Source organism: Phocoena phocoena, chromosome 3 (assembly GCF_963924675.1).
Source record: "Phocoena phocoena chromosome 3, mPhoPho1.1, whole genome shotgun sequence".
Lineage (NCBI taxonomy): Eukaryota > Metazoa > Chordata > Mammalia > Artiodactyla > Phocoenidae > Phocoena > Phocoena phocoena.
The window spans coordinates 11,744,560-11,772,273 of NC_089221.1; the positions used below are offsets into that span (position 1 = coordinate 11,744,560).

The following is a 27,714-nucleotide window of genomic DNA, read 5'->3' on the forward strand; positions in this document are numbered from 1 at the left end:
TATATTATAACCTTTAAAGAGATGTTCTCCAAAAGTAAAACAAAGTTTTAAAAATATAAAATAGTACCAAGGGAATGTGTATAATGTTAGCACCTTGCCAGCCTAGGATAATCTAGTGTGCAGTTCCCCAAACACAAAAATACCACTGCTGAGTCACTGCAATCTGGGGTTCACCTTCGATCCAGACCTTCCCAACACAACAGTGTGTAAATGATATTCATTAATGATAGAAGGCTAGCCAGTTTTGGAAATTCCATCTCTAACAGAGGAGCATAATGTTTTGACAGTCTTATTTAGAAACTTAATCAATGGTCTTAGTTTTTTGGCACTCTGTAGTCACCAATTACATTAAGTGATTAAAAAGTCATGATTTAGCCTTGTTCTCAAGAATTTTCATTGCTCTTTGATATTTTCATTCCAACAACTAAAGAACAACGAAGTTAATCAAAAATGAAGTTCTTTGGATTTGAATTCCCCTGAAAATTTCCCTTCCATTTTCAGTTTATGAATGTACCTTTTCCTAACTCTTTTTCATATGTATCTTTTCAAATGTACCATTTCATACATTTCAATTTATAAAATATATCTTTTATTAATGTATTAACGTTCTAATAAAGCTATCATAGATTATTTGCAAACAATTAAAGCATGGACTGAAGTTTAAGATTTACTCTCCAGTTTCTTAAATAATTTAGGAATAGGAGAAAAAGAACCAGTTAGCCACTGCAAGCCCTGGTCAATCTTGGCAGTTCCATTGACAAAAGCCATGCAAACTTGAGAGTTGTTCTCTGTTCCTCCTCAATGATACCATAAGCAAAATCTTTAACGTGCTAAGATTCTAAGACTGTATTCCTTGCTGCAATTGATAATAGGAGCCATTGTGGAATGTTAAGTCAGTGAACAACAAGATAAATAGGAACCAGAGATTGGAAAAAGAATAGAAACTAGATTTGAAGAAGATCAGACTTGAAGCAAGACCAGCTTCAAGATTCTTTGATGCTAATACCCTATTGTGGAATCATGAAGTAGATTATGTAGAGGTGGATAGGGGGAAGGGAGAAAAAGGAAACAACATGAAAAGTATTTCCTTAGATACATTAGCAGCCCTTGACTCAAGAGAGAGACCATCAAAGATGACTCCAGTGTGTCTATCCTAACGACTAGAATAATAGTAACACCCACAGAAAAGCAGACAGTAGGGAGAAGAAGTAGGTTTAGGTGGGGAATAAATAATATTTCTTTCAATTCTGGATTTTGCATGTCCACAGGCTTCTCTACAGAGATATTCTAAACAGTGCTGAGGCTTTTAACACCATATATAATCTTTTTATTTCTCCATAATTTAAGATTATATGTTATCATCTAACTAGGGGGAGATTCTATTGCAACAGAAAAATAGAGATAATGGAAGACGTATGTAGGGGATTTACTATGGCTGTGAAAGTACACATGAAGTTCAGTGGGTACAGCAGAACAGCATGAGATTTGAGCCTCCAAAGCTTATCACAAACCTGGGCTGAACCAGCAGCACCAGTGAGCCAGTACCTGAAACATCAGCGGGGTGGTTGCAGAAGAAAAGTTCAGACTCTTGATCATGTGGCTTTCAGGATCGTACTTTGACATAAATCCCTTGATTATGACCGTTTTGGCTGTTCCTTGTTCACCAATTAACAGCACAGCCTAAGATAGGAGTTGAGAAAGAAATCCAAGAAATACAATAAAATTATTGTCATGGGCTGGATTGTGTCCCCACAAAATTTATATGTGGAAGCCCTAACCCCCAGTACTGCAGAATGTGACTACATTTGGAGACAGGGTCTTTAAAGGGATGATTACATGAAAGATGAGGCCATTAAGGTAGGCTCTTGTTCAGTCTAACAGGCATCCTTACAAGAAGAGGACATTTTGGCACACAGAAAAACAAAGATGCACACACAAGGACCATGGGAAGACACAGTGAGAAGACAGCCATCTGTAAGCCAAGGAGAGAGAAAGGGCTCCAAAAAAACTAAACCCGCCAACACCTTAATCTTTCATTTCAAGGCTCCAGAACTGTACAGAAAGAAATGTTCGTTGATTAAGCCACCGAGCCTGTGGTATTTTGTTATGGCAGCCATGGCAAAATAATATAATGATCAAAAGAGAAGGATTTCTCTTTAGAAAAACAAGTCAAAATTCACTTTCTCTCAATATATGAAAAATCATTACTTAATTACGAATTAAAGCTATTCAACTTTAATATCGTTACTGAGGAATAATAAAAGAAGTATATTAATTTGGCTAATACTTTTATTTATTCTAAACAGCAACATAAAACATTCTAAAATAAATGCAACATGCTTCATGTTATTTTTCTCTTTTTAACATCTTTATAGGAGTATAATTGCTTTACAATGTTGTGTTAGTTTCTGCCGTATAACAAAGTGAATCAGCTATATGTATACATATATCCCTATATCCCCTCCCTCTTGCATCTCCCTCCCACCCTCCCTATCACACCCTTCTAGGTGGTCACAAGATGCTTCATGTTTTCAAGGGACATTTTTAAATGTGTTACTTTTAGTAAAAGTGAAAGAGCCATACCTTGCCCTGTTTAGCGATGGTTTTAATTAGGAAGTCAGTTCTCACATTGTCAACATTTGGCACCAGGATGGAGCCATATTCTGGGGTGATATTAGATGGATACACATATTCCTCAGTACACGTCTTCCAGTGCATCCATTTACCTGAGGTGAACAGAGAACATTTACATCTTCTTATTCCTATTAATAATTTAATTCCTAATTATAATGAGCAGACTTCCTTGAATCTCATGAAGCCATCTTCCAAAAATTCCCCACAAAGTAAAATTCATTAAATTCAGACATCTAAGTATTTCAGTATGTGTTCGCTGAGTCAAAATTTCCCAAGAAACTATTCCCAAAGTGGTAATATTAGGAAATAGTAAGAAGTATCTTGGAATTTTCTTTTTAAACATGTAGGTTCTCAAAAACAAAAAGTGTGTATAGAAATACAGGACAGGGAACTTCCCTCGTGGCGCAGTGGTTAAGAATCCACCTGCCAATGCAGGGGACACAGGTTTGATCCCCTGTCCAGGAAGATCCCACATGCCACAGAGCAACTTAGCCTGTGCACCATGACTACTGAGCCCGCGCACCACAACTACTGAAGCCCGCGCGCCTAGAGCCTGTGTTCCACAGCAAGAGAAGCTACTGCAATGAGAAGCCCGCACACCGCAACGAAGAGCAGCCCCCGCTCGCCGCAACTAGAGAAAGCCCGCGCTCAGCAACAAAGACCCAATGCAGCCAAATGAATAAATAATTTATTAAAAAGAAAAATACAGGACAGTGATAGTCGTATATACCTAAAATCATTTTTCATTATGTACTTCCCTAACTGTAAAACCAAAAATAAAACATCCTAGGATGCCATATATAAATATTATGTATATTTGTACTTCATATATGTGTATATATGTACTTTATATATATGTATGCACATTTAAATAAACTTAAAGTATTGCAATACATGCATAGACACGGATGTATAGATATACACACCTATTTCATAAAAATATACTACTTTGTCATTTTTTTATAAGTTGCTGATTATATCGAATGAATGGCTGAAATGGATCTGACTTGGTGATTTTTTTTAATTTGTTTTTATTTCATGAAAAGTTCAGTACACGATATATTTAACAAGAATATGTGCATTTGGAACTCAATTGAAATAAATATTTGAAAAAGAAACAATTGACTCTCTTTCATACGTACATAAACATTTCCATTTCAATTTTACAGCCAAGAGTTTTAATTACCATTTAGAAATATAGATGATAGCTAGCTAGCTAGCTAGCTAGCTAGATGATAGATTGATAGATGATAGATAGATGACAGGTAGATAGATAAATAGAGTATAAATATTAGCCATTTTGGAAAAAACTGGTCCCACGTGTGATGGATGGATAGAAGAGAGGGGCTCACCATCAGATGCGACGTAATAGTCAAACATGGTGTCGTCAGGCCCTGCTAGAGGCGGCAGGTCCAAGGCTAGCCTCTCCTGGGAGCACAGCCAGTGTTCCATGCGGCGCCGGCCATCCAGTTCCAGCACTGCCCCGACGCTCCACATTAGGGAGAAGACGTAGAGTCTCCCCAGGTGCTCCGGCGTGACCTCCCCACCTTGTTCCTGAGCACGAAAGAAACTTTTCTTTTACTTTCTTAATTCTCAAACCAAAACTTGGCTTTGACATTTTAATGAAAATAGCAAAGATCTAAAAGGGATAACAGTTTTCCCCCAAAACAAGAATGAGGGAAAGATGAATAAAACTGGAGAACAAATGCAGAACTGATCTCTGGGAATACCAAACTGGTCTCCAAAATAAATTTTGAATGCTTGTTAGACGACTGAGAACCTGCCCCTAATCCACAAATCTGTGGTTTGCTTTGTGGAAAAAAACAAACAAAAAAAAAGAAATGAAAGAAAAACACAAAATATGCAGTGTCCATGTTTGAAACCTCCCCACTTCCCCATGGTTCTAAGAATCATGTTCAAATATCACAGACCCTGCACAGTATGGCTCAGCTAAAAGGAGAGAGAGTTCTAGAAAGTTAAGTGATTTACCTTGGAAGGGATCAGGCCTTGAAGCATGTTGATGCTTTGCGTAATCACAAAGGCCTCCAGCATCTCCATCTGGTGCTCTAAGTTCTGAATACTGAAGTGATACAGGTCTGGAAATGACTTGGTGTACAGCTGACGAAGAATTTCAGCTTCTTGAGGCGAACGTTTTTTAAGAAAACCCTGTTGGTTTGCAGATGAATGCATTAATTGAATTTATTAGCACACCAGAAAAATGGCCATTTTTGGACAAAAGTTTTCTAAATACCGGTTAACAATAATAATAATAATATCTGATGATTATACTGCACTTCTGATGTACCAGACCTTGATATAAATTCTTTCATGTATTATCTCATTTAATGTTCAAAACAACTCTGTGAGGTAGGAATTGTTATTATCCTTTTACAGATGAGGAAACTAAGGCCCAAGGAGTTTAAGCAACATGACCAGGATCCCACAGCTGGTAGATGTCAAAATTCAAACCCAGAGTCTGATTCCAACATCCCTACATTCAGTTACTACACTACACATAAGCTCAGGTCTTGAAGCAAGATGGAGGGAAAAGTCTTCGGCTCTTGATTAAAATATGCTAGGAGAAAATGAGGAGGCATATATATGGAAATAACTTAGAAAAAGAAAAAGGAATAAATGATGAAAAAAGGAAATCCATCCCCAGATTTTTCAAAATAGGAAACAAAGGTTTATCACAATTTTATTTCTTCTAATTTAATGAATAACCAGTGTAGAAAAAATATCAAAGAATACTCAGGAAAATGGGGAATTTAGTCATTTGGAAACCCAATCTTAGGAAACTACATGTGATTCATAACAAAATATCACTTAACACAATATTTTCTTCAGGTGAGGAAAGTTCCCTTGGCATCAAGAGATCAGGTCATTCTTAGAGATTCTGAACAGAAGCAATAAAATGTTGATTCTCAATCATCCATCATTTCATGAATTCAACGTGATTGCACAGCAACAAAAACGAAACATAGCACTTTCAAGTTGATGGTGCTATGTAATCAGCGTGGCTCACAGAGGCTCGTGGATTCCCATGAACACAACTTCCCCATTGGTCTGCCCTCTAGTAGTTCTCTCAGAGCTGCCCTGCCCTGCTCTAAACACCTCCAGTCTTGTGAGTCTTGCTTCTTGCTAACCATTTGTAAGCAAGTTAGCGCTAATGTAAAGGCCTTATTCAGCCTCAATGTGGACAGATATAATAGAAGCTCATTTCATAAATAGCAAACTGTAAATATTCATTAGCTAATAGTGTAAAAGTATTGTTTAAAAGCCTTTGTGAATTTAAAGTATTTGGGGGAAAATCACAAATTCATTTTCACTTGGGGTTTGCTGCATCTGTGGTTACCAAGGCTGAATCCATTGTGGTACTTAAAAAAAAAAAAAAAATTTTAAAAACAATAACTCCTTCACCTTCCTCCTCAGATTCTAAATTGATAGACTGAGGTATGACACAGTCATCTGTATTTTTTTTTCTTTTTTTTTTTGCGGTACGCGGTCCTCTCACTGTTGTGGCCTCTCCCGTTGCGGTGCACAGGCTCCAGACATGCAGGCTCAGCGGCCATGGCTCACGGGCCCAGCCGCTCCGCGGCATGTGGGATCTTCCCGGACCGGGGCACGAACCCATGTCCCCTGAATCAGCAGGCGGACTCCCAACCACTGCACCACCAGGGAAGCCCATTCATCTGTATTTTAAAGAACTGTCATTGGTGATTATTCTTGCAAAGTCAGGGTTGAGAACTCTTGCTCTGTATTCTTCTTAAAGGATGGATAATTTAACTGTGAAATCTGAAATCTTCAGAAGCATTTTCAATGACATATCCAACTGTACTTCAGTATCATTTTGCTTTAAAATCCCCTCCTTCTTCACATCTTCATCTACTTGATTTAAAATATGAATTCGTAAGTTTTCAATCAAAATTATCTCCGAAAAACTTATGTAAGTGAAAATAATAATTTGACCAACAATGTCAAAAAAGATTTTACAGGTGGTTTGTCTAATAAGCATTCTGCCTTATAATATTTATTTAGTAAAACATCTAAGTATGCAAGGCATTCAATTATAATCTTATGATAATCAACATACTCTAACATACATTGGTAGTAATAAAATAATATACCTTACCATGAATTGAAAAGATATTATCTGAAATATTATTTTCAAGTGCGAACTTAAAACTAACGTTATGACTATTGAATCTCATAAAAATTCTTTATATGAATTTTAACAAATTGTCTTCTTCGAGTTAATATTCTAAGACAGTTGTGTTCATGGGAATCCACGAGCAACTGAATGAGTACCTTTTTAAAATATCATGAATCTCCAAAGTGATACAATTAAATTTTCCTTATTCACTCACAGTTTGGTGGGATTGTTTTTTTTAATATTTATTTATTTATTTGGCTGCACTGGGTCTTAGTTGTGGCATGCGGGCTCTTAGTTGAGGCATATGGGATCTAGTTCCCTGACCAGGGATCGAACCTGGGCCCCCTGAATTGAGAGCTCAGAGTCTTAACCACTGGACCACCAGAGAAGTCCCTAGTGGGATTATTGATTCACCTAGGCCTTACAATTATTCCCCAGCCCACAGGGTGTAATTCACAGGTCTAAAATTATTAGAACTGAAGAACCCTGAGCACTGAAGAAACCGGTAAGGGACAACCTGGGCTGAAGGTCCCAGAGCATTCAAGGATCTTCCACAAACATCAGCATTAAAATGCAATTACACCAACAGGTCTGCAGAAAAATCAGCGCACACTCTAAAAGAATGCTAAAGGATCTGTTTCCCTCTTTAATTATACCAAAAAAAAAAAAAAAAAAAAAAGATTCCAATCATACCTCAAGAATAGGACTCCAATCAAGGACAGAAGAACTCATGAAAACCATCCCATTTCTTGAGACAGTAGCAGGCGAAGCATTGTCGATGTTATGAGGTTCGAAAACAATCTTGCAGTTTGGAGCCATGGGAATCCGATCACCATTGGCAAGGGTTAGAGTTTTGTTATCATCCAAAATGGAATTCAGATTTTCAATCCAGATGGCATCTACTGGCCCATCAAGAACTATCCAGATATGGTCCCCTAGAACATCCCGCCAAGGGCAGGGAGAAAAGCATAGACACACATATATGCATATATACATAACTACTATGCTTGAAGAAGTGCTATAATTTGATGTAATTTTCATTAATTTTTTAAATAAAGCTTTGATCTAAATGATTATCGTATTTTGTCACATAGGACTCTTCCTGTTCTTTATATAGCACTGTTTAAAGCCCCTAATCAAGAAAAAGTCATTAGTTCATTGAACAGATATTCCTTGAGCACCTTCTCTGTATCAGCACAGTTCAAGGGATATTGTGATAAAAAAGACAACATCCTGCCTTCACAGAGCTGACTTTCTAAGGGGTAGACATGACAATCAAACCAATATGCAAAGAAATATATAAGAAAAATTCAGCAGGATAAGAGGGTGAGGCATTTTAGATAAGGTGGTCAATGAAGTACTTCTGGAGGAGAATGAAGTGATGTAAAGATCTAGAGCTAGAATTTTTCAGGCAGTGGAAACAGTAGTTGCAAAGATCCTGAAGTGGGTACAAGCTTAGGGTGATCATGTTCCAGGAACAGCAGGAAGTCAAACCTGGTTAGAAAGAGGAAGGGAAGGGGGAAAGGGATGTGAGTGATGTCAGAAAGGCAGAACCACGGAATCCATTCTGGTCTGCACATGTTTAGTCTGAGATGTCCAACAGACAGCCCATAGAGCTGTTGAGTTGGGAATTCAAGGGCTAGAGATTAAAATGCGGAAGACATCAGCTTAGAGATGGCATTGAGAACCATGGCCTGGGTAAGTTTCTTCTAGATCATAAGTATAGATTGAGACAAGAGGTCTGAGGACACAAGCACTTCAACGTTTAGCCTTCTGGTAGTGTCTCCTCCACTGCTTCCTCCCTCTGGCTGAGCTCTCAGTGAAACAGAGGTAGGAGGCGAGTCAGCCAGTAAGGTATCCCTGAAGGCAAATGGTGGAAGAGTTTCAAGAATAAGTGAGATTGGGCTTCCCTGGTGGCGCAGTGGTTGAGAGTCCGCCTGCCGAGGCAGGGGACACGGGTTCGTGCCCCGGTCCAGGAAGATCCCACATGCCCTGGAGCAGCTGGGCCCGCGAGCCATGGCCGCTGAGCCTGCGCATCCGGAGCCTGTGCTCCGCAACGGGAGAGGCCACAACAGTGAGAGGCCCGCGTACCGCAAAAAAAAAAGAATAAGAGTGATTAACTGTGCCAGATGCTACTGAGAGCAGGGTTATACTGAGAATCGATAGAATGTCCAACAGAAACACCCTTGTAAATTTAGGTATTCAGTTTAATAGTTACTCTTAATTTCTTAACCACTAGTTACTCTTACTTACCAACACCATGACCAAGTTTGCAGTTCTAATTTTTATCTCTAATTTAACAACTGTGGAATCTTCTAAGTCAAATCAAATGCTATGAAATTCCTAATCGTGCTCATTCAACTAGCAGTTTAAGTAAAATGATGATCTGATCACCAGAGTCCCTGTGAAAGAAAAAGTATATGTTGCCTTTCTAGAAAGGACTTAAGAAAAACCTCTCTAAGCACCTATTCTTTAAGGTAACATTTGGTTACTGGATCTGTGTTTACACAGGATTACTAGAACAAATGACACAAAATTTTATTTTATTCCCGTATAACAACAGCAATTTCTAATATGAGCACACTTTAGAAATGAAGCGCTTTCTTTTCTCTTTTAACAATCGGTGTTGGGTTGATCAGCCACATTCTCTCAAAGAGAACGTCAGTGGTGCCACTTTAAACGTTTTTCAACAGAACACTGTTGTCCGAAGTGTGGACTTGTGAAGTAAGCCAAATGTCTTGTCCTCCTCCTATATTCTTATTTGTCCCTGCAATTGCTTGCACTGTGCTTTTCTCTAACTTATTCAGGAGAGGAGAATTGCTATCACCTCTTCCATCTGAGCTTATTTTCTGGGACAGTGGGCTCAAGTCCCTAAGCAAGAGAATATCCAGAGTGAACCAGTAGCCCTTAAGGAGTGTGTTTAAACAAAAAACAAAACACCCGTATACATCTAAAAGAGAATAATTTGTTAGACTTCATTTTTTGATACACACAATTTTCTTTCCAAAGAGGCCCATTTCCTCCTGTGATTTTATAGGAGAATCGGTTTTCTAAAAATAGGCCATACTTAAACAAGAGTACCACTTTTTAACTCTTCAGTGAAAACAGTGATGATGAAATCACTTGAATACAGTACTATCAATGTTCCTTAACAGCTTTCTCTAACTATTTTATCCTAAGTTTTCAAAGGAATACAGAAATATTTTTTTCAAAAGGAAAATAATTCCCTTTGTAAACAAAAACAAAAGGGGGGCGGTGTTTTAAATACACTAACCAGTCATTTCAGTATTTCAACATTCACAAATATCATACTGATTTATGAGTTCTTGGTCTAGGATAAGATATAATATGGAGACTACAGTTGTTTTACTAATTTTAAATAGCCGCAAAGGATGTTATTTAGAAGTACATGTCAAAAATTATACTTGTAATTCATCTTCTACCTTTCTTAGCCCTCAATGTTTTCCTCCAAAGAGTAGAAAATATCCCATCGGTCCAATCATTTGTTGCCACGTCAAGCCGACCAAACATCTGTGGAGCCGTAATCGCTTTGGGATTCATCCTCATTTCCCGGTGCGGTTTTCCACAATCTATACCAAGTAAATACAAATCTTAAACAACTCCCATGTAGAATGAGCCATCATTAGGCAACATTGCACCAATTTGCAGTGTACTGTCAGCAGGTGTTCAAAACATGAAAAAATGCAAAATTACATTGAAAATACATGTCTTACTGCATTTCAAGTTATCATAATTACCCTCATTATATTTTATTGACTAAAGCACTTTTTATCTTCTGGAAAAGAAAATTGCATGTTACATAAGGGGGAAAATGCTACCATGCTGGAAGTGATGAAGGAATTAATGTAGGATGGAAGTTCTTCAAATTTCACAGCTCAAAACTCTTTTGGTTTATGGCGTATTAGATTAACTCTTATAACTGAAATGTCACTTAAAGACACCTGATTCTCTCCATTAATAGCTTTGATTTGCTGAGATATGGTCTTACTCATTTGGAAAAAAATCAGCTAAACTGTTACAAAAATCAAGGATTTTTCTTCTGTGGTCAGCTTCAGAAAAGGTATTCAAATCTTTCAAACCCTAAAACTATTCTTAAATAAGATGGATTCTGTACATAGGGGACGGTAGTTACTAAGTAAAAAATTGAAGAATAAGATTTAAAGTATATTATATGTGGAATCTAAAAAAAATGGTGCAGAAGAACTTATTTACAAAACAGAAATAGACTCACAGACATAGAAAACAAACTTATGGCTATCAAATGGGAAAGGGTGGGGAGGGATAAGTTAAGATTTGGGGATTAAAATATACACACTACTATATGTAAAATAGATAATCAGCAAGGACCTACTGTATAGCACAGGGAACTCTGCTCAATATTCTGTAATAACCTAAATGGGAAAAGAACTTGAAAAAGAATAGATACATGTATATGTATTAACTGAATCACTTCGCTGTACACCCAAAACTAATACAATATAGTAAATCAACTGTATTTCAATTTTAAAAGTTTAAAGATTTAAAGTATAAAATCATAAAAATAGAGGCTAAAATATTACATACTGTGTGAAAGATTGACAAACACAGGCACACATACATAGATATGTACACTGGAAAAGGTGTTACATTAAAACCTATCTAGAAAATTAGAGAATAGTTCTCTTTTTCCAAAATCACAAAAAGAATCAGGGTGATTATTTACAATATTTTACAGTGCTGAAAAGTTCAACTTAGTTACAGTTCAGCTTTTTCAATACATGATACCCGTAAGACTGGCAATGATTTTTTAAAAATCTAATCACACTTTACAAAAGGCCAGCAACCTCTTCAAATGTATCATAGGTGAAAACTGGACTTGGTCTGTTGCCCATACAAGAGAAACTATCAAAAATTATTTCATTATGGTTGTACGTAGAATTATATCATTTTCATTTAAAATATGATACCATAACATTTTTATAAGAGCACTCTAAGGGGAAAAAAAAAAAGGTTGACTTTTTAAATGTTGGTTAAACTAATTCCTCTTAACTCTTCTCCTAGGCATTTCTTGACTGTCCCGATCACTCCACCTTCACGGACTCTGCCCCAGAGTAAGCACCCTTTTCTTGCTGTCACCTTCTTAGGACCTCCTTATGGAAGTTCCCAGACAGCCCCTCCTGTCCCAGTCTATTCTCTACGTGGCCACCAGATGGCCTTCTACACACAGGGCTAATCACACCACTCCCCAGCTCTATGGCTTCCCATCACCCACAGGATAAAATCTTGGTATTTATTATGACTTACAAAGCTTCTCATGCCATGCCCTCTGTACTAATTTGAATTCCCCCTGGAAGCCAAGCCTGAGACAAAGACATGGGAACTGAGAGTCTGGATTCTAAGGGAAAGAGAGAGTGAGACAAGAAAGGAGAGAGAGCCAATAAAGGGCTCATTGGTGAGCTGGTCACAGATGGAGTGTCCCTCTAAAAGACAGGAGGTGGGACATCTCCCTTCCACTCTTTCCCTCATTGGTTAAGGGTATGGCTGCCTCAGGAGCATTAATTCTCACCCAACCCCTTCTTCCAGGCTGAGCCAGTTCTCTAGCTTCAAGGAAAGTCATAAGGCTGAAAAACCGGGAGACACCGCTGGCATTTGGGGGAGAAACTCTCCAACAGTTGCATCTGTAGCAGGGGAGGGCCAAAGGGATGCGGCCCTGGGCACCAATAGCATCTGCTATACCTCCTCATCTCCCCCACTCCCACAAATTAGATTTCATCCATGCCAGAGAGCTTCTCCAGGCATTTCAAGCTCTCGTCAGTCCCTCCTACCTGCTCAGCCTCTTCTTTCTGGTAAGAATGCCTTTTATCCATCTGCTATTCAACCCGCAAACCTCAGATGAAGTAGCACCTGCTCTGTAAGCCTTTCTAGAATTCCTTCGAAAGGTTTCTGATCTCCTTTGCCTCTGCTCACATCATAATTGTCCAAATCTTCCTCATGTCCAATCTTCCATGCTGATTTACAATTACCTGTGCCACTACACTACACTGTAAACTCCTTAGACATGGTCATTTTTTTTCCATGCCTGCTTTCCCATTTCTAGTACAGAACCTCAAAGTACAGAACATCAAAGATATTTGATGAACAAATACGTGATGAATAAGGGAACAAATAACATACATGGGTCTTGCAGAAGTTCAACCCAAGTACTTTCTCAATCTTTTGGATAATCAAATTTTCAGTAAAAATCAATGTCATTTAACATAACAAATGTTTACCCTACATACCAAAACCAAGAACAGGTTAATAAACAGCAAATAGGCTAATAATTTATTCATCCCTGCAAAGAACTTCTCCAAAATCAGTGATGCCATATTGATTACATCATTTAGACATATTATACACAATGTAACTCTATTGTTTAATAGTAAGTACTCATTTTGTTCAAGTCATTGTACCCAGTGCATTTGTAGTTTATTGCTAACAGAAGGCAGCTTCATAACAACAACAAAAGTATCTTTAAGTATAATTTGAGAAGGAGAATACATCATTTTAATGCTATGTAAAAATCCCAAAGCAGAACCTTAATAGTACACATGAAAACCATGTGGTAAGTTTTGCAGGTGTGACCTCTCAGTTTTGGTGGAGGTAGGTGCTAGCTGAGAGCATAAGCCTCTCTCAGTATGAAGACCCCCTGGTAGAGTCCTGAGGTACAGAATTCACTTCGTCCCATAGCTGAGGAAATTGAGACTAAATCTAATGTATGCAGGACCCTAGAATAAATACAGACCATAGTCACCAACCAATATCGATGCACTGGGGTTCCATGAGCTGACTGGAAAGCCAGCCGGGCAGCTTTTCCTTGTGGGACAATGTATGATGCATTCTAACAGCCAAAGTTCTGTGAAATTTTGGAACTGCCATCGCTAAGGGCTGTGAATACTTTTAAGAAGGAAGTCGTCAACGTCTAATCAGAACCAGAGAATACAAGAATAATCATGAAAAAGGTAATGCCCATTGTCCTTAGATAACTTTAGGTTAGGGACTTAGATGTAAAACTTAGGGACATCTGGAAAATGAATACATTTATTTCACTTCACAAGAAAAATATCTGATTCTGGGTGGGAAATTAGTTTATAATTAGGGTGATTTTTCAATACATAGAATTTAAGAGTTGGGATTAGAATTATAATTATATTTATTGAGAGGTAGCATCTTGGGTTAAGTCATAAGTGGCAAATGGTATGGTTTACTGGGAAAATTCTGGCTTTTTCATTAATGGGACCTGACCTTAATTTTGAGTCTCATCATTTACCATCTTTTTGACACTGAATATTTCTGAAGTTAAATTTTGACTTTTTTGTACAAAATGGGGATAACAATAGCCACATCTCAAGATCATTTTGAAAACTAAATGGTATAACATATGTAAAACATATAGCACAGTCCATAAAATCACTTTAAAAAAATGTTTTTCCTGAAGCATTATTCAGAAAACCCAAGATATGGAAACAACCTATGTGTCTACCAATGGATGAATGATTAAAGAAGATGTGGTATGCATACACAATGGAATGTTATTCATCCATGAAAAATAAGGACATCCTGCCATTTGTGAAAACATGGAGGGACCTTGAGGACATTATGCTAAGTGAAATAAGTCAGACAGAGAAAGACAAATACTGTATGATATCACTTATATGTGGAATCTAAAAATGTCAAACTCAGAGAAACAGACTGTAGAACGGTCCAGGTCACCAGGGATTGGAGGTGAGGGAAATGGGGAGATATTGGAAAAGGGTACAAACTTCCAGTTATAAGATTAACAAATCTGAGGATCTAATGTACAGCACGGTGATTATAGCTAATAATACTGTATCATATACTTGAATATTTCTACGAACGTAGATCTTAAATGCTCTCATCACAAAAAAGAAATGGTTATTATGGTGATTATGGTGATAATAATTTTGCAACATATAAATGTATCAAATCAACACACTGTACACCTTAAACTTGCACATGTTATGTGTCCGAATGATATTCGTATACAATAAAGCTGGAAAAAAACGTTTTTCTTCTCTGGTCCATTAATGTACTGTGTTATCTCTAAAATCTACCCAATAGTCAAAAAAGCAGCATTCCCTCCTATAAATATATGCTAACATACATCTACATTTGTGTCCCTCTTGGGGCATTCATATGTATCACAACAGTTTAAATGTGTCTCCAGATTGACTGCCCCCTTACCTGCCATGGCGTTCATCAAGGTGTGGATGCAGGTGGTTTTCCCTGCTCCACTAGGCCCCAGGGTCATCATTCCATGCCGCACTCTCTGTGTTTCAAACAGCTGGATGACTTTCAGCTTCCAAGGAGGATGGTTGATTAAACCAGCTTCTTCAACCTGAAAACATAACAAACCGCCCACATTGGGCCACATGAACAGATATCTGGACTTATCATTGTGCTCAAAGTAAGTATAGACATGGAGCGAGGTTAGAGAAATGGGGAATTATTGTTAATGCATATGAAGTTTCAGTTGGGAAAGATGAAAAAAGTTCTGAAGACAGACAGTGGTGAGGTTTGCACAATACTATGAATATACTTAATGCCACTGAACTGTACACTTAAAAACCAGTTAAAATGGTGCATTTTATGTCATGTGTTTTACCACAATGAAATATATATACATTTGGCTGCACTGCAGGGCTTGTGGGATCTTAGTGCCCCAACCAGGGATGGAACCCGGGTCCATGGCACTGAAAGCCCGAGTCTTAACCACTGGACTGCCAGGGAATTCCCAGTAAAATATATATTGCATAAAAAACATATATACACAGGCAAAAGCAGGCTGAACATAATCAAAATGATATCCCAGGCAAACAAGAAACACCTAGAGTTGACTTTGGGAATTAAATACACTTATATTAACATTGTATTGAATGTATGTATTAGGAGCAACTTAAGAATAAAGGCTCAAATATCAAAATGTGTTTTAAATGTTTAATTTAAAAGATGATATTTAATTTAAAAGATAATTTCAAGCATACCAGGTTGACTGATATTCCATATCAATGTCAAGCCATCTTTATAAATCTTCTGGATAGTTTTTATCTATCAAACACATGTATGGAAGCTATGCTGCCAAACGCTATTCTAAGTTTAATCTTCTACGAGATTAGTACTATTGGTGTCTTCATTTTATAGGTAAGGAAACTGGGGCACAAAGAGACTAAGCAATTTTTCCAAGATTATTAGTTGTTAAGTTATAGAGTAGGGATTGGAACCCAAGAAATTCATCCCTATGGTCCATGCTCTTAACCATCATGCTATGCTTAAATTCACTATAAATGATGCTCTTATTTTTACTTAAATAATTTTGGATAATAATCGTGTATCATTTTGTGCTATGTATTTTCTCTTCAGATTTTTCATATGCTCTAAATTACTAATGTAAGTCACTTTATAAATTAGTTTATACTTAGCTTTTTAGGCAATGCTACAATTAATTTGGCCACGTGATGAAGAAGCCATTTGCAAACTGAATTATCACTTTTACCTGATTAGGAAATTAAGATCTTTATATACTGCTATTTAAAGGGGAAATGGCCATAAAATATTACCATATTGATTTTTATTACAAATATCTTCAAAGAATTGAAATGTATTTTATAAATATGAGCTAATCACCATGTCTATAAAATTTTTTTTTAAAAACTCTTTTTCATAGGAAAGGAAGTTGAGGCACAAGGTTTTCATGATTCATTTCCATTCCTAGGAAGACTATGAAAAGTTAAAGCTGCACCAAGTATCATGGGAAATCCAGACACCTAATTATACACTTAACATGATGGATCCCCCCCAGAGCCCAAGGAAGAAATCACAAGTGATCTTGGGCCTGGGGAAAAAGAATGACAGCTAAGGAGCCATATGAGATCACTGCAAATGACACTCAGTAGCTACAGTCCTGAGACCAAAGCAATGTGGTAAACACCAGGGCCACAGAGAGAAACAAAACCAGCATGGGCAATGCAGCCGGCCAAGCTCCACCAGCCCCTGCTGACCCATCACATTTCATTGGGAATCTGGTGTGGAATGGTCTCCATCAATAATGGGGCCACTAGCACATGGCTAACTGGACCTGTAGCTGAGTGATGGTAGGAGACCCCCTGGGAGGAAAAGCTCTATCAGTGGTGAGCAACGCCTTCTCTTAAAACTGTAGTCACAGCCTCAGTGTTGTTCTCGGAACCTGTAGATTTAGGCCACAACAGCTCCACTTGATTCCCATGAAGTTCAGATGAAAGGGACACTGTACTTGATGTCCTGTGAAATATATTACCTGTCTACTAATTGCCATTTCCAGTTCAGGGTAGCCGGCCTTGTCCAGAAGAATATTTGGGAAGAGATCTTCAATCAGACTCAAAAATAAGGGTTCATCCTCATCAATCTCAGAAAGAAAATAAAGGGAGATCAGACCAAATCTTTTGGCATAAACATGGCAATATCAGATAAACTGAAGATGTCCAATACAGCCCAGATTACTTTGTCACAAACAGTAATAAATAAAATATCACCTCCACTGAAGTTGAGAAATATTTTCATCATGTTTACTAAATTAAAAATCAGTTTTTTTAAAAAGGGGTGTGGGGGGAGAAGAGAAAAAAAAAAGGAAGGAAATAGAAGGAAAGAAAATATTGCCTACATGACAACCTTTCCATAAAACCACCAGATTGGGGAGTTTACTAAATAACCTACAATTTCTCATTTAACTTAAAAATAATTTTTTAAAAGGAGAATAGTGGGGCTTCCCTGGTGGCGCGGTGGTTGGGAGTCCGCCTGCCGATGCAGGGGACACAGGATCGTGCCCCGGTCCGGGAGGATCCCACATGCCGCGGAGCACCTGGGCCCGTGGGCCATGGCCGCTGGGCCTGCACGTCTGGAGCCTGTGCTCCGCGGCGGGAGAGGCACGACAGTGAGAGGCCCACGTACCGCAAAAAAAATAAAAAAATAAATTAAAAAAAAAGGAGAATAGTGGCAAATTCATGAATTGGAATTTGGTTCATACTCTTATTTTGAAATAAAAATATATCATTCTGTCATCCCGTACATGGATCCACTGATACTGGACAACTGATTGTTCAGTCTCTACTGTGAAATCAGAGAATGTGAAATTATTACGCACTTGTAAAATTCACATACAATTTCTTTCCAAGGTCTACTTTTACCAAGGTAAAAGGGATTTTAGCTCTACAGCACAAAAATTTCAAGGTATCTGGAAATGTAAGACGTGGATTTTTAAAAATCCATTTTAATTCTATTGGAATCGACGTGTTAGACTAGAGATGAGCCACCACAAAAATTGCTCCTGAAAAAATGTAATTTAAAGTTATGCTCTATGTAATTTAAATTTATGTTATGCTCTATGTATTTATCTGATAATTAAGCATTTTAAATGAGCACTTTAAATAAATATTTCTAATTGCATTTGTGCTTAGTTAAACTGAAATTTAAGTGGGTGGAACATTTCCATCTGTGAATCTTACCAGTTTGGAAAGATTCATGTCTCGTAGTACACGCATGACAATTGTGGACTCCGTATCCATGGGGTTGGCTCTTTTGGCTGCTCCCAGAGTTCGCAGAACAGACAGAATATTACGCAGACCAAAGTCATAATGTACCTGAAGAATATGAGGTACACTGGGCTTATTTTCAATATTAACTTACCCATAGAAACTGTACAAATTTGACAAAGACATAATGAATAAATGCTGATTTTCCTTTAGAAAATTTGTACAGTTAGTGGGGCAATAAATTTTTTTATCAACAGATTCTTTTTTTTAGCAAATGGAGAATACCCAAAAGAGTCCTCTCCTGTACCATCATTAATTTAAGCCCTTAGATCAGAACTAATAGATCTTGACAGAGAGAAAGGAATAAATCTCCTCCTGGAGATACATGTCCCCTTGAGCCCTTCTTAACCAATCATCCATAAGAAAATTTCCTCATATCTTGAAAGCTAAAATTCTGAACCAGAATTAAACTGAGACCTCACTCATGAACATCATATAAGTTTAAAAGACAGGGGTATTGAGGAGAAAGAAAAGTAGCTACATTCCAGGATTACCTAGAGGGGGAGACAATAAGGACAAATCAGAAAGTCAAGCTCCCAGCTTTGTTGTCCCCTTGATAGGTATTTATAAAAGCTCAATCATGCCAAATTTCAGCACATATAAAGTGAATAATTAAAAACCAATTATCCAACCACTATAGGAAAGAGTATCCCTGGCAGTTGGTCAAATAATTTAAAATAGAACTACCATATCATACAGCAATCCCACTTCAGGGAATACATTCAAAGGAATTGAAAGCAGAGTCTCAAAAAGATATTTAAACCTCATGTTCATAGGAACACTATTCACAATAGCCAGGAGGTGGAAGCAGCCCAAATGCCCATCGCCTGATGAACGGATAAACAAAACATGCCATACATTTAAAAATAAGAATGTTTTTCAACCAGGAAAAGGAAGCAAGTATAATACTATCACATGCTACACCATGGATGAAACTTGAGAACATTATACTAAATTAAATAAACCAGTCACAAAAAGACAAATACTGTATGGTTCCACTTATATGAGCTATCTAACGTAGCCAAATACATGGAAACACAAAGTAGAATTGTGGTTACCAGGGAATGGGGGGAAGGGAAGAGTGGAGTTGTTTAATGGGTATAGAGTTTCAGTTTTGCAAGACAAAAAAGTTATGGAGATCTGTTTCACAACAATGTGCATTTACTTAACACTACTGAACTATATGCTTAAAAATGGTTAAGTGATAAATTTAATGTTTTTTCATCATAATTCTAAAAACCTATTAAAAAAACATTATCTGCTAATTGGGAGCAGTATGCATCACTTAATACCAATCGTTTGGAGGATAGAGCACATAAAAATATTCAGACCGAGTTCCTGCCTTCAAGGAGTTTAAATTCTAATTGTGGCAATAAAATAAAAATATGAGCGAGCTTGCATAAAAGTACAATAACAATGACTTGAAAGTACTGGTGAGTGGAACTAATTAAGGCAAACTTATCAGCATTAGACTCTGTTAAATCTGTGGGCATGAAGTGAGATTCACAGAATGCTCACCAAGGGATCAGCATGGGGCCAATTGTTTTGTACACATGGACTCATTTCATTTCCCTTGTGACCTCGTGACCTTGTGAACAAGGGCAATAGGAGTGAAGGAGGAGAAATGAAATTAGAGAGGAAGAGGGCAGGAGTCAGTGATGTGGGAGTTTCTCTACCTGCAAGAAACAGCAGGGAAAAGGGAAGAATCAGTGAGTAAAGGCTGCAATAATCAGAAGAAACCAAGAATGTTTTGAGTGAGAATGGAATATGGTTGAACCTGTGGGTATAACCTAGATTCGAAGAAGTTTGGATTGAGAGGTTCCTCAAAACCATGAGGACACATGACATACATTATGATGAATGAACAGGTGAGATAAAAAGCAAACATCAATATTCATAATTCTTTGGCTCTTAAGTCAGTTCAGATAGTGTTAACTTCATTTCTATGCCTTAAATGTTAATTTCTTCAAATGTACTTAGTAAAACTATGCATGTAAAATTGTTTTTGCCATGATACAACTTTCTACTTTGTATATATGAGGTACCTTGTCAACAACCCCAGTCCACAATTTTTTTTAATTTTTATTTTATATTAGAGTATAGCTGATTTACAATATTGTGTTAGTTTCAGGTGTACAGCAAAGTGATTCAGTTATACATATACATACGTGTATTCTTTTTAAGATCCTTTTCTGGTATAGGTTATTACACAATATTGAGTACAGTTCCCTGTGCTATACAGTAGGTCTTTGTTGTGTACCTATTTTATATATAGTAGTATGTATATGTTAATCCCAAACTCCTAATTTACCCCTCCCCCTGCCTTCCCCTTTGGTAACCATAGGCTTGTTTTCTATATCTGTGAGTCTATTTCTGTTTTGTAAATAAGTTCCTCTGTATCATTTTTTTAGATTCCACATGTAATTGATATCATATGATATTTGTCTTTCTCTGCCTGACTTCACTTAGTATGATCGTCTCTAGGTCCATCCATGTTGCTACAAATGGCATTATTTCATTCTTTTTATGGCTGAGTAATATTCCACTGTATATATGTACCGCTTCTTCTTTACCCATTCATCTTTTGATGGACATTTAGGTTGCTTCCACGTCTTGGCTATTATAAACTGTGCTGCAATGAACATTGGGGTGCATGTATCTTTTCGAATTACAGTTTTGTCTGGATATATGCCCAGGAGAGGGATTGCTGTGTCATATGGTAGTTTTTATTTTTAGTTTTCTGAGGAACCTCCATACTGTTTTCCACAGTGGCTGCACCAACTTACATTCCCCCCAACAGTGTAGAAAGATTCCCTTTTCTCCACACCCTCTCCAGCACTGAATAAAAAAGTTAAATATGCCTAAGTACATAGGGACCTTCAGAATGTCACACCTGCTTAGAAAGCTGCTCCTCACACAGCTTGTAGAGCGTGAAAAACTTCCTGGCCAAAACAATGTTGTCAGTGAAGCCGCAACTAGCCAACTTCACCCTGATGATAATCTGTCGGTCAGGCACCATCATGGCCACGGTGCGGAAGTTAATCTTCAAGTTTTCAGGGAGTTCCTGCCGCCCAGCATAGCCAGGATTCTATACAGAAAATAAAACCCAAGGATGAATGATACGGTCATGGGGTAACAAGCGCAACACATCAGCATGATATTAAAAGATTCATTATGCACACACAACAAATCTGGAATGACAACCAGAAAATTCATTTACATATCTCACTCTCCTTTTAACCGGAGAGACTAAGTCATGAGTTATTAATATGAGCTCTGTTTAACACCAAAGGTTTTCAAACAGGAGTGAAAATTACAATCCCAATTTCCATTCATGGAAAATAAATGACATATGAACAGGGACATGTGTGAAAACTGTGAAAAGAAGGCTGAAGTTCAGCAGCTCTTCTTGTGTTTCCTTACCATAGTTAGAAAAAGCCCGAATTCAGGGTTCATAGTCACATTATCTCCATCAGTAAAAATAAAAGATTTTTTGCGCTCCTTTTTACATGTCAGAATAATGGAAATCTGCTGGGCTGCAACGGAGAGAACTGGTAGGTCGATACGATTAAATTCATCAAAACAACCCCAGGATCCAGACTGAGCCAGTCCTTAGAACGGAAATTAAATAGAAAATCCAATTGGTACATAATTTTGGAAAGTCAAAGAAAAAGAGCATTATGCAACTGCCAGGTCAAGCCACAGATAAGTTTGCTCAAACATAAAGTTGAACAAATAGATCATACATAAAATGCCTCCAAAATAACTCACAATGTGACCCTTTATCTGTAAACACCCAACCCGCAGGGATAAAGGAACATTACCAAGGCAAGTGATATCGACATTTGACCCACACAACACTGGTAAGATTCAGGTTTCCCAAAAAGTTTTACAAAGTTGGGAAATGGCACTAAGATGTAGCCAATTGTTGAAAAATAAATCTCAACAAGATATTCCACCTTAGCTTAAATTTCTCATGAAATAAAAAAAATATAACCCTCACCTTTAAAAATCCGTCCAAGTCCTCGGAAATCCATCTGGTCTGAACAATTGAAAACCACGACGTATTTCCCAAGACATCGTGCCATATCTTTGGTCGTTTCTGTTTTGCCTGTTCCTGCTGGTCCAGCGGGGGCTCCACCCATGCTCATTCCCAGAGCTTGAGCCAACGTGATATAACACCTGGAGTGGTAGAGAAATCACTAGAACCACACCACTGGCATCTGGAAGATACTTCTGAGACATCGCAGTGACATGATACAGGCACAAAATTGAAAAAAAGGAAGATCCTGACCATTATCCCTACATAACCTTTCCAAAACTGCATCCTAAAATACACTTATCTTTACGGATATTAACATGTGTTGAGGAAAAAGGAAGGAGGGAGTGGTCTATGGTCACATACCTTTGAAAACTCTTAAAAAGGTTCAACAGGATTTTTTATGATAATGTATATTCACAATCTTCAATTATGAAAAAGAGTACATAGCATTTCCAAAACTTATTTGGCAACTTTTTCACAGAAATCTACTAACATCTAAAGAAGGGTATTCTAGGAAGCAGACTGGGGGCCATTATGTAGATTAATCCCCTTTTGAATCTAAGAGTCGATGATTTGATAAACTTGGAAACCAATGATCACATGAGATTTAAACCACACATTGCTAAATAATCACACCTTAAATCTATTTCTGGGAGCACCTGCTAAACCTGCAAATACCTCCTACTGTATCTTACAGTATGATATTAACAAATAAAAGATTCTGGTGAGAGAATACAAGAATGCCTGTGAAGGAAAACAACCGATAACTTGCTGATGAATTGCTCAATTTCCCAGCATCACCCAGTGTCGTAAAAGGAGGTAATCTATAATGTAATACAGTTTAGGGCTTTCTTACGGCTAAACTCTAAAGCATTCATCTGGACCTGAAAAAAATTTTTGAAGAAAATAAAGTGGTTATCCAGCAATGAAGTGTGGGAATGAGAAGTGAGCACACCCATCCGGAGGCACCTGGGTTCTCAATTTTATTGGGTTTGGGTTCCCCAAAAGGCAGGTAAATGACTCAGCCCCAAATGCAAAAAAATGAGCCTGGATTCAAAGAAGGAAATGTGGGTATAAAACCAGAAGGATGCCTGATCTCACTTTGATCCTGCCTTTTAACCCAAGGCCTTATCTTTCCTCTTGAACTCTTGTTATCCCTTGCACAGCAGTCTCTGTAATAACAGCTAACACGTCATAATAGCTCCACCTACACTATGGCACTTAAACCCCACTGAACCCTGCAGGGAAGCCACTTATTTTCACCATTTTACAGATGAGGAGAGAGGCTCACAGAGATGGAATAATTTTTCTCAGGGTCATGGTGGAGGGAGCAGAGATTTCAGCCAGTCTGTATGGCCACAAGCTCTCATGCTGCCCAGCTCTAGGACACGTCCACACTCTCACGGTAAGGAATAAATCTCCAGGAACTCTGGCCACCCAGTTGCTCTGTCTTGCAAATCCTCCTTATCATGGGATCATTTGGGTTTATATTTAAACTGAAGAAGTAGCAAGTTGTTAAGTTACCAGAAAGAAATCATGCTATTTACATGAAAAAAGGGCAACCATGCCCGGTGATTTATCCCTCACTTTCTCCAACAGGTGGGACTTCAGTCCAATTGATACCAAGCAGGACCCTGTGCGGCTCCTGGGCACAAAAGCTGTTCTGTGTCCCCTATTTCTTGATTACAGGAAACAGGCTTCATTCAGCCTCCAAGACCTTCCCTGAGTTCCAAGGAGCAGGTTCAAACAATTGCTAATTAGGGAGGGGAAGGGATGTGAGACAAGGGAGGAACAGTCAAAAGAAACAATAGTGCAGCCTTGGGGCAGGGTCCTGGTTCCCCACCGCAGGATATTCATAACAATATCTTTGAGCTGTTTTGCAGATACTGAAACCCCCTGCCAGGTGGGAGAAGTTAACTGCATGCTGCCCACAAGCACATAGACCCCAGACCAGTTGAAACCAGAAGGTTGATGATGCCGACTCCCACTTACCTCCCCACCAACCAATCAGAAGAATGTCCACAGGCTGATCACGCCCTCTCTGAACCATTAGTGTAAAACTCCTCACTACCCCCTCCAGATCGGGACACACAGTTTTGAGGGCATTAGCCCGTTGTGGCCCCCTTAACCTGGCAAAGCAATAAAGCTATGCTTTTGTACTTCACCCCAAAGTCTGTCTCTGAGAATTAATTTGGTGTTGGGGTACAGAGGCCAATATGCTGGCACCCAAACCCTCTAGGACTTGCCTTTCAAAGACAAGCATGGATCTGCCAGAACATCTTCATGTACTTGTTGACGTGATTCTCTCCAGAGCATTCTACATGTATGTGTACCTCACCCCCTCCCTTCTCTGCTTTCCTTTCCAGTCTCTGCTGCTTTCAAAAATCTCATCATTCGTGAACAGGTTTGGACTTTATGTGATTTAGTAGCCTTTTAGCAGCTCTACTATACTTTCCTGCCTCCCCACTAGATGGCCATAAGCTCTCTGCTGTCAGGAACTACTTTTACCCCCAGCTATTTGCCTAACCCTCATCACCTAGTATTCTGTGAACATTTGTTGAATAAATGGCTTGTGCTGGTCCAGCCGTACACTTTTATCTGCTTCCTCCTTTCCCAGTAGCTACTAGAGTTAGAGATGCAGAATGTGACCCTGGCACCAAATGAACAATGACCAACCCCATGACCCAGGGCTCATTAGCACGCAAGTATAGTATTAAGTATTCATAGTGATCTAGATGCATTTCACCACACGTAAACCAGAAGTGCTTTCAGCTCCTATTCTTAAACAGTATTGATTCTAAAATGCTGAAAAACTTGTCAAGACAACAGGGTATATGCATCAGAAAGTTAATTATCTTTGTTGAGAACTTGGATTAGTTATAGATTCTTTGATTATAGGACAGTCTTAAGGAGAAATGAAAGGCTGGTAAAGAATGTGTTATCAATGATTAACTCAATATTGAAAAAACAAACAACCCAATCAAAAACTGGACAGAAGACCAAAATAGACATTTGTCCAAAGAAGTCATACAGATGGCCAACAGGCACATGAAAAGATGTTCAATATCGCTAATTATTAGAGAAATGCAAATCAAAACTGCAGTGAGGTATCACCTCACACCAGTTAGAATGGCCACCATTAAAATGTCTACAAATAACAAATGCTGCAGAGGGTGTGGAGAAAAGGGAACCCTCCTGCACTGTTGGTGGGAATGTAAATTGATGCAACCACTTTGGAAAACAGTATGGAGGTTCCTTAAAAAACTAAAAACAGAGTCACCGTATGGTCCAGCAATCCCACCCCTGGGCATACATCCAGAAAAGACAAAAACTCTAATTCAAAAAGATACGTGCACCACAATGTTCATAGCTGCAATATCTACAACAGCCAAGACACGGAAACAACCCAAGTGCCCATGAACAAAGGATTGGCTTAAGATATATATACACACACGCACACACAATGGAATATTACTCATTCACAAAAAAAAAAAAAAAGAAATAGTGTCACATGCAGCAATGTGGATGAACCTATAGAATATTAGTGAAGTAAGTCAGAGAAAGACAAATGCTATATGATATCGCATATGTGGAATCTAAAAAAAAAATACAAATGAATATATATATATAAAACAGAAACAGATTCACAAACATAGAAAAAAAACTTACAGTTACCAAGTGGGAGAGAGAGGGAGGGACAAATTAGGAGTATGGGATTAACAGATACACACTACTATACATAAAACAGATAAGTAACAAGCATTTACTGTATAGCACAGGGAATTATATTCAATATCTTATAATAACCTATAATGGAACATAATCTGAAAAAAAATAACTGAAGCAATTTGCTGTACACTTGAAACTAACACAATACTGTAAATCAACTATACTTCAATTTAAAAAATTCTAGGGCTTCCCTGGTGGCGCAGTGGTTAAGAATCCGCCTGTCAATGCAGGGGACACAGGCTCGAGCCCTGGTCTGGGAAGATCCCACATGCCGCAGAGCAACGAAGCCCATGCGCCACAACTACTGAGCCTGCGCTCTAGTGCCCGCGAGCCACAATTCCTGAGCCTGTGTGCCACTACTGAAGCCCGCGTGCCTAGAGCCCATGCTCCACAAGAGAAGCCACCACAATAAGAAGCCGGCGCACCACGACGAACAGTAGCCCCCACTCACCGCAACTAGAGAAAGCCCACATATAGCAACAAAGACCCAACGCGGCCAGAAATAAATAAATAAATTTTTAAAAATAAAAAATTCTAAACAAACAAAAAAAAGAATGAAAAACAATAGTCATAGCAACATTATTAATGATGACTAACATTTACTCAGTGGCAGGCCCAGTGCTGGGTCCCTACCTACATTAATATAGGTCCCGACCTACATTACATCTAGTCCACACAATGATTCCAAAAGAAGGGACTCAGAAAGGTTAGCTGTCTTGGCCAAGACTACACAGTCCAGTGACCAAGATCCAGGTATAACTCACGGAAGCTGTGAGAATGTCAGAGAAAGAACACACGTCATGAGGCCTGTCTACGTTTTTTTTTTTTTGGCCACACTGCGCAGCCTATGGGATGTTAGTTCCCCAACCAGGGATAAAACCCAGATCCTCTACAGTGAGAGCTCAGAGTACTAACCACTGGAACACCAGGGAATTCCCCTGTTTACATTTCTTATCAAGAAGATAAGATGTCTCCATCAGTCTTCAATTTCTGCTGCCCTCGGTCTTAAGTGATAGCAGTACAGCAAGTCCCCTACAGACGAACCTTAAAGTTGCGAACTTTCAAAGATGCGAACGTGCGTTCCATCAACATCATGCATGAGTGGAATTGCAGCTTTCCCTCCGTCTCCTATTGCTGACAATCCTTCAGCTCTACCATCTCCCACCTCCTCTCCCTCCACCAGTCAGTAACTCTATTTGCCTGTTCACTCGATGCCAGCCCCTGGATGCCAGCTGTTGTACTGTACTTTTCAAGGTACTGTAAGATTAAACATGTTTTCTTTATTTTTTGTGTTTGTTTGTTTTTTATGTATTATTTGTGTGAAAAGTATTATAAATCTATTACAGTACAGTACTATATAGCTGATTGTGTTAGTTGGGTACCTAGGCTAACTTTGTTGGACTTACGAACAAATTGGACTTACGAACGTGCTCTCGGAATGGAACTCATTTGTATGTAGGGGACTTACTGTAGTAAGAAAGATTCCAGACTTCTCGACTTGTGCTCAGAAGTAAAAGGAAGGACTGGTCATG

At 38.4% G+C, this 27,714-nt stretch overlaps 1 protein-coding gene and 1 non-coding gene across 2 annotated transcripts in view; both read right to left on the reverse strand.

The window, feature by feature from the left end:
• Positions 1–27,714, reverse strand: part of DNAH5 (dynein axonemal heavy chain 5) — a 200,866-nt gene that overhangs the window by 98,541 nt on the left and 74,611 nt on the right. The window contains exons 36-47 of the mRNA XM_065873626.1: positions 22,415–22,593; positions 21,835–22,022; positions 21,305–21,499; positions 18,325–18,459; positions 17,121–17,228; positions 15,032–15,185; positions 10,231–10,377; positions 7,481–7,722; positions 4,624–4,800; positions 3,987–4,188; positions 2,584–2,726; positions 1,546–1,680 (exon numbers count right to left, since the gene is read on the reverse strand). Coding sequence (XP_065729698.1) covers positions 1,546–1,680; positions 2,584–2,726; positions 3,987–4,188; positions 4,624–4,800; positions 7,481–7,722; positions 10,231–10,377; positions 15,032–15,185; positions 17,121–17,228; positions 18,325–18,459; positions 21,305–21,499; positions 21,835–22,022; positions 22,415–22,593 — 2,005 coding nt within the window. The remainder of the gene's footprint in view (positions 1–1,545; positions 1,681–2,583; positions 2,727–3,986; positions 4,189–4,623; positions 4,801–7,480; positions 7,723–10,230; positions 10,378–15,031; positions 15,186–17,120; positions 17,229–18,324; positions 18,460–21,304; positions 21,500–21,834; positions 22,023–22,414; positions 22,594–27,714) is intronic.
• On the reverse strand, positions 7,103–7,175 carry TRNAE-CUC (transfer RNA glutamic acid (anticodon CUC)). The gene has a single exon. It is a non-coding gene; the product is annotated as a tRNA-Glu (tRNA).